The 7,557-nt window shown below is 55.2% G+C and overlaps 1 protein-coding gene across 1 annotated transcript; it reads right to left on the bottom strand.

Moving 5' to 3' along the window:
• Positions 1-1,990: 1,990 nt before the first annotated feature.
• C15H9orf152 (chromosome 15 C9orf152 homolog) lies at positions 1,991-5,915 on the bottom strand. Its single transcript, XM_054727219.1, has 3 exons — positions 5,795-5,915; positions 5,035-5,227; positions 1,991-2,842 (listed from the first exon to the last, which is right to left on the bottom strand). Exons 2-3 carry the CDS (start codon positions 5,225-5,227, stop codon positions 2,316-2,318), a joined length of 720 nt encoding a protein of 239 aa, XP_054583194.1. The 5' UTR covers positions 5,795-5,915; the 3' UTR covers positions 1,991-2,315.
• Between the last annotated feature and the right edge of the window lie 1,642 nt (positions 5,916-7,557).

Here is a 7,557-nt window from a genome sequence, read left to right on the forward strand (position 1 = left end):
CCGCAGGCCTGTGCTCTATCCACCGAGCCAAATCAGCTAGGGCTGTTTGATGTCTTGATTTGTGTGCCCCATGAGCATCTCAAACTCAGTCTTCTCCAAACGGAACTTAGGGTTTTCCTTCAGTAAATCCTATTGATTCTATCTCCAAAGTATGTATCAGATGTGTTCACATTTTCTCCATCTCCCTGCTTCCACTCTTGCTTGAACTGACAGCATCTTTCCAACTTGAACTTGCCATGGCCTCCTTTCCCATGATATTGCCTCTTCATGTGACCCTCAACTCATCCTCCTTAGAACAACCAGAGTAATCTGGTTAATTTGCAAATCAAAATAATTTAGTCTTGTATGTAAATCCCTTAATGGCTACTTATTGTATTCAGAGTGAAACCTAGTATTGTGCTATGGCTTGGCCCCTATCTACCTGTGTTAGCCGTTAGTGCTGCTCACCCATGCTTCCATTTCTTCTCTCCTTCTTGGCACATGGGATGATTGTACTTTCTCATACCCTTAACGTGGAGATATGACCAGGTGACTTGCTTTGGACAATGAAATGGGAGTAAAAGTGATAAGAGTCAGCACATGACTATTAATGCATAGCGTCTTCTCCTGCCAGTATTGATAAGGTGGTGTCACAAGATTAAAGCAACCTGAATTGCTGGTAATAGATGCAGGAAAGCTGCCCTGGGAGTTTGCCCAAATCCGCAGTAGACTTCATGAGTGAGAAAAAAAGATTCTGTTGTGAGATTTGGGGGGTGTTTGTTTCTGCAGCAAAACACAGCCTATCCTGACTGATACGCTATAATAAGGAGGGTTCGGTGGGGAATCCTCTTAAAAACAAAATCAAAGAACACAGTGTTTTTCAGAAATTTTTCTTGTTTTTCATTAGACTATTAAAAAATTAACAATGAAAAAAATTAACAACAAGCTCTTATTAGTTATTAACAAAAGGAATCACAAGGAATCTCCAAATTGGACTTGCGTTTCTGGATGGTCCAAGGAGCAGGCACATATGTATTTTTTACTTGTAATGACAATCCTGGAAGGGGATAGGCAAGACTGTGCCCTGGGGTGTGTGGCGGGGGAGGGAGGGGTGGAACTTTACAGAGAGGGGATTTCTATGAGGAAAAGGCACCTTAGATGTGTTTAAACATCATTACTGAAGTCAAACATTAACCAGGAAAGACATACTTTATTCCCCATCACACCCAAGTAACACCTGCTGTGCTTTCTCTTGGGTTTAAAATATCCCAGAAGGATCAGAGTGATCCAAGTTTGGCTGAAAGGGGAGCAGTTTGTGGGAAACACGTTTTCTAAGCAGGAGCATTTCTTTGGCTGCTTCTGCTCGGGCTGCTATTACTCTAGATGGTCAGTGATTGGCAGTGTTTACTAATTCAATTTGGAGAGAGGGGAGTGGGAGAGAGGAAAAGAGAGATGACAGATAATTAGAAAAGTAGAAGGGAGGGAAGGAAGGAAGGAAGGAAGGAAGGAAGGAAGGAAGGAAGGAAGGAAGGAAGAGAGAGGGAGGGAGGAAGGGAGGGAGAGAAGGAGGGAAAAGGGAGCGAGGAAGGGAAGGACAGGAGGAAGTAAATCTGTGATGACACTGGAATGTGCAGTCTCGGTGAGAGGTGATAGGTGAGAGGTGAGAGGTGACCAACCCTTCCTAAAGACCCTCAAACTCACAAGGGGGTGCCGGTGGCATTGTTCCACCCCTCTATACCCAGGGTGACCATACCTTGGGAAGCTCAAGCTGAAATGGTGTGGTCACTAAAGTGAATGCAGTGACTTGTAAGTGAGCTGGCCTCCAGGCAGAGCAACCAGAAAACGCCAATCCTCAGAGGCCATCTTCTCCAGAACGTGTGAGAAGTCACCAGAAGATGTGGGAAACAAGGCTGTCCACGTTCGTTGACTCCAGGGCACTGCTACGCATTCCGTTGGCCAGGGTCCCTGTTGTATGTTTCAAACTGGCTCCCTGGTTCTAGGGACTGACTGAGCGGGTGTCCTCCTGGACCTCCCCGAGGAATGGGCCTCTGGGCTCCCTGGCAATGAAGCAATGTCTTCTGTGTGAGCGGAGCGGGCTGCACGGACCGGACAGCGCCCTTCCCTCCTGAACTGGGAGCAACCTGCTCTGGACAAGCTCTTCTTTTTTGAAGGACAAGACCACGTGCCCACTGCGAGGCTCATTTCCCACAATCCCTACCAGTGAGTTAGCCCAGCTCTGCTCACAGCGAGGGGTCCTCCTTGTGGCTCTGCCTCTGGGTTCTGTGATGAGACCAGAGCTGGCCTCCAGGCTGGGGCATCGGGCTGAGGAGAGAGCTTCAGGGTGGGCCGTACAAGCCCAGGTTCCGGGCAGCTTGGGAGATCCGGGGAGCTTTCCTCTGGGGGAAGGGGTAGTGCGCCGGTTTCCCAGGCCGTTGTGGGATTTTTGTGGGAGAAGGACACGGAAGGCCATTGTGTAGGCCGCAGGCCGCGGTCTGTGCCTGGGGAGTGTCCACTCCATGTTCATGCTGGGCTGCCTCTGGGGTCGTGGCCTCCTGCGGGGTCCCCGGCCTGTTTGCCAACAAGCCCGAGTCTCTTTCCGGAGGAAGCCTTTGCTCAGCCCCCGGGAGCAGGCCTTGGTGTTTTCCTTCATGGCTGGCGTCCTGGTGGAAGGTTTGGACCGAGCAGTGCATCTGTAGGTGCGTGTGCCACGGAGACCTGGGGACCTGCAGAGAGCCACCGTCGGCCTCCTCCAGCGTCGCCGCTGCCTCGGGGTCCCCCTTGTCCTGGGACAGTGAGTGCCTCCTCTCCTTGTTAATCCAAACAGCACTGACCATGGATTCGGCAGGAGCAGGCGTGTTCCCTCCTGAGAAAGCAAGGCACAAGCAGGGTCACCGCTGGGAGGTACCTGGGCAACTCCATTAAAGAGGGCTACGCCCCAAATATCACAGAGGCCAGGTGCCCAGTACATGGCGTGTGTGTGCACACATGTACATGGACACACACATGATCACACGTGTGCACTCCCAACCTCACACACATACTCACACTCATGCAAGCTGTCTCTCTTTCACACACACACACACACACACACACACACACACACACACACACAATTATTAATTCCTTCAACAAATATTTATTGAACACTTATTATGTGCCAGGCATTATTTATCCTAGGTCCTGGTAATACAGCAGTGAACACATACCTTCATGATGTGTTCTAGTGGGGTAGAAAAACAAGCCAATGAATAAAATAAAATGTAGGGAGGGGACCAATGATTTGGAGAAAGATGCAAGCATAATAGAATTTAATAATAGGCCTCAGTTTCTTAAAGATATGTTTTTATTAATTTTTAGAGAGAGAGGAAGGGAGAGGGATAGAGAGATAGAAACACCAATGAGAGAGTAACATCATTGATCTGCCTGCCTCCTGCATGCCCTCCCACTGGGGGTCAAGTCTCAACCCAACGGGGGCATGTGCCCTGACCAGGAATCAAACTGGTGACCTCTTGGTTCCTGGGTCGACGCTCAACCACTGAGCCACACCAGCCCGACTAGGCCTCAGTTTTTTCCCTGCATCGGGGGAGTGAGCCGAGGAAGAGCTAAGGAACTAGCATTTCGGGCTGAACGAATGTCAAGGAGCGAAGGCACACACGTGGTCACCCATGTCAGGATGCACATCCGGCGCCCGTGGGAAAGTCTTCACTTACGGGCTGTGTGTCCTGGGATTCTGACCACGGGTTTACCGCCCAAGGCGAGGAGGGAGGCATTGTGTTCCAAGCAGCCCCTTTTGGGGGACTGGCCCTTCTCCTTCCATCCCACGGACTCTGCTCTGGGGACACAATGGCAGCACCCACTGCTTCCCTGAGCAGCTTCAGGGGTGAGCGTGCGGACCAAAAAAGCAGGCCTGTGACCGGCCTGGCGGGGGGGGAGGGGGGGCCCTCCGGAATGTCAGGGCAGCTCCCTGGGGCATTCTGGCCTTAGTCGCCTGCAGGAGGCCCAGTAGGTGACGGTGTCTGGCGGGAGTGGGGAGCCCTGGGGGACAGAGTCAGAGGCAGCCCTGAGCTCCAGGCCTGGGGATCCAGGAGAAACCAGGCCCCATTGTGCCAGGTCTGCGAAGTCCCTGTCCCGCAAACACGAACGCGGGTGGGAAATCTGAAGGCCGGTTCCTGCTTCGTAGCCGCGGTGCCGTTTTCTTCACTTCCGGGCTGTGTGCTCTGGGATTGACACCCTTACATCATGAAAACCTTCACAAATATTCAAAGTGCCCTGTGCTGCTCTGAGAACAGGGGAGGTGGGGACGCGCTGCTTCCTCAGTGCCCCATCCTGACTGAACCCATGGCCACAGCCACTCCCAGGCACAGCCTGGACCTGGCAGGGACCTCCCACCTCCTTGGACCCAGAGCCAGGGTCTCACAATCGCTGGATTTCTGCGCCTTGTTCCTAACGTCCTCCTGCCATGAAATCTGAGTTCCCACGGGAGCAGCCTCACCCCTGGAGGAGGGGGCTGCTGTGTCTCCTTGCACCTCCCTGGCTGCTGTTGAGGCTGCGAGGAGCCAGCTCCCCAGCCAGGGCTCCTCCTGGGACCCGAGCCCTGCGCTTCCCCTGGCCAGTGCCCGGGCTGGTGGCGATGCCACATTGCCTCTCTCCCGAGCCAGTTTCTTGGGTTTGCCAGAGGTGCCTGGTAAGACCCAGCCAGGAAGCAGAGCTCCCATCTCCCCACCTGGCCTTGCAGGGGCCAAGCCTGTGCCCCAGGCAGACCTGTCCGGCAGGATGGGAACAGAAGAGCAGAGGCCAGGGCACAGCAGGCTGCCGGCCAGGTGCCTGGGGGGGGGGGAGGCCCCTGGCTCAGCAGGCAGGGGCACGGAGCCCTCCGAGCTGCCTGCACCAGCCTCTCTGGCTCTGACTCGAGGCGCAGGTATTCCCGCTCTCCCCCATCAGGAGGGCGGGCCAGCAGAGCCCGGGCCCAGCCCTGCTTAGAGCTGCGGACCCCCCACCCACCCCACCCACCCCCACAGCCGGGCCCCCCTCCCCTCCCTGCTGCCCCGGCCCTACCTTTGGGGAGCAGCACGCAGTGCGCCTGGGCCCTCTGCTGCTGCCTCAGGTCTTCGTACTGGGCCCGCAGGAGCTGGATGCTGAGAGAGGGCCCTTTCCCCAGGGCCCGAGCCCCCGAGCCCTCAGCCATGAAGGAGGACCCCAGCAGCCAGAAGTGGGCAGGGCACAGGCCGGGGCAGGGCAACCCTTTCATCTGGATCCGGGAGAAAAGCAAACACTGCTGGGCGGGGTGGAGCGGGGAGGCGTGGGGGGTGGTGGGGAAAAGGCGGGGGGAGGGAAGTGAGGAGGGAGGGTGGGAAGATGTAGGGAGGGGAAAGACTACCGGGAAGAAAAGGGAGGGAGAGGGAGCTATTAGGGGGGAGAGGTAAGTGAAAAGAAGCAAAATGGAGGGAACTGTTGGGCCCAGTGGAAAGGTGGAGGAAGGGGTAAAGCTAAGGGTGGGGTGGAGGGGTGGGAGGGAAAGGGGGGATGGGAATGTGAGGGGAAGGAAAAGTCGGGGAGGGGGGAGAATCGGGGAACAGGGAAGGAAAGAGTATGGAAAGAGGGAAGGAGAGAATGGAGGAGGAAGAAGATAGTTGCGGGGGGGCGTTAATGGATGAGAAGACAGGGAGGTCGGTCGGGGCAGCAGGAGGAGGAAGGAGAAAGGAATGAGTGGGGGGAGAGATCGAGGGGTACAGGGGTGAGGGAAGGAGGAGGGGGATAAAGAGAAAGGCAGGCAGAGCTGCTCAGAGTCCTCCTGGGGCTCCGCGGGGCTTCGTACTCCAGGTGCTTCCCGCTTGGTCCTGAAGGTGGGACTGCACTTCCGAGAGCCAGGCGAGGTCTCCGGCTGCCGGCAGGCCGCAGCCCAGGCTGGAATGCCAGTGCCTGCCGCTCTCACCTCTCGGCCTGGCACGGGGCGCGCATCAGCAAACCTGTCGGGTGGGTTGGTTTGCAGGAGGAAAAGGAACACGCTGTGCAGCCTCGCACAGCTGGGGCCCCGGGGACGTGCCTGCTGCAGCCAAGGCCCAGAGAATCCAGTGGCAAAGGGGTCCCCAAGAGGTCCCCTCAGCTCAGCCCCACGCCGTCCTCTCTCTGGGGGACAGAGCCCAGGGGAGCCCAGGCCCCCAGCCAGCCCCACCGCTTAGATACTGGGTGCAGCCTCTGGGGTCTCAGCCTTCCCCAGCCAAGCCAGCATTGTTTACCTTACCCACAGCCAGGGGCCTGCTCCCGCCGTGTGCTCTCTGGACCGCAGGCATCCTGTCGCTTGCACCAGCTTTGACCTACCCTGGCTCCCTTTGGACAGGGGAGTCCCTTTCTGTCTTCTGAGAGAGAAGCCTGTGCTTCATCTAACAGGGCTGCTCACAGGTCCTCCAGCTCTCACTGGAGCTGAGAGTAGAGGAAATGAAACCCAGAGAATCCACGTTCGCTCCTGCCCCAAAGACCCAGCTATGGCAGTGGCTGCGCATGGACCTAGGACCCAGGAGGTCACAGTTGGATTCCCCATCAGGGCACATGCCCGGGTTGCAGGATTGATTCACAGTGGGGGGCATGCAGGAAGCAGCCAGTTGATGATTCTCTCTCATCATTGATATCTCTCACTCTCTCTCTCCCCCTCTCTCCTTCTCTTCCTCTCCCTTCCTCTCTGAAATCAATAAAAAATACATGGAAAAAAGATCCGCTATTGTATGAGACTTGAATGCCACTTGTCACCAGTGCACTACTCCAGAGATCCGACTGGAGTCCCTGTGCCCTAAGGCCGGCCATCGGGGAGTGGGGTCCCAGGGGCTGGAAGACGGCAGCTGTGAGGGAGCCGGTCTGAGAAGCGAAGGCCAGGAGAGCGAGGTGCACAGTGCGGGTGGGACAGGGTGAGCCCTGTCCTGGTGGAGGGCTTTCATTTCAAGTGCGTTCCACGGAGACTCCAGGGGAAGCTGGTTATCCCAATCTCTAGCTGTCCCTCGGCCCCTCTCTTTCCAGCACCTCCCCGTCACTAATCTGCTTTCTGTTTCTATGGATTTGCCTCTTCTGAGACCTCGGATAAATAGAAGCATACAAAGTGTGACATTTTCCGCCTGACTTCTTTCACTCAGCCCCGTGTTTTCAAAGTTCATCTCCGTCGTAGCACAGATCAGCACTTCATCCCCTTTGACAGTGAACAATGTTCCATTGCAGGGCAATAGCTTTTGTGTATCCATTCATCTGCTGATGGACGTCCTGGCTGCTGTGAATCGCATCATTGTGGCTAGTGCTGCTGGGAGTATTTTGTTGGAATACCTGTCTTCAGTTCTCTCGGGTGCTCTGCCTAGAGGTGGAATTGCCGAGTCATGTGGTTTTGTGTGTTGTTTGAATTGCAAAACTTCCCTGATGATATTAAAAGATTTCTGCGTCTCATGCTTCGGTTTTTCTGTGGACGTGCCAAGAAGGCTGGCCTTTGCATGTTAGTTGGTTCAGGTGTTTGGTTTTTTTGGAAAGGAGCTCATGCTTTATAATTTTTCACCAGGTGAAAACAAGGTTTTGAGAAGCAAGGATACCTTCTGTCCTTGATAT

This window comes from Eptesicus fuscus, chromosome 15 (assembly GCF_027574615.1).
Source record: "Eptesicus fuscus isolate TK198812 chromosome 15, DD_ASM_mEF_20220401, whole genome shotgun sequence".
Classification (NCBI taxonomy): Eukaryota; Metazoa; Chordata; class Mammalia; order Chiroptera; family Vespertilionidae; genus Eptesicus; species Eptesicus fuscus.

What these genes read in the sequence shown, in the direction of transcription:
- C15H9orf152 (XM_054727219.1), bottom strand. Translation starts at nt 5,227, where the DNA reads ATGAAAGGGTTGCCCTGCCCCGGCCTGTGCCCTGCCCACTTCTGGCTG. An exon ending in CTGCGTGCTGCTCCCCAAAG is followed by an intron (nt 2,843 to 5,034) that starts GTAGGGCCGGGG and finishes TTGCTTTCTCAG; the next exon opens with GAGGGAACACGCCTGCTCCT.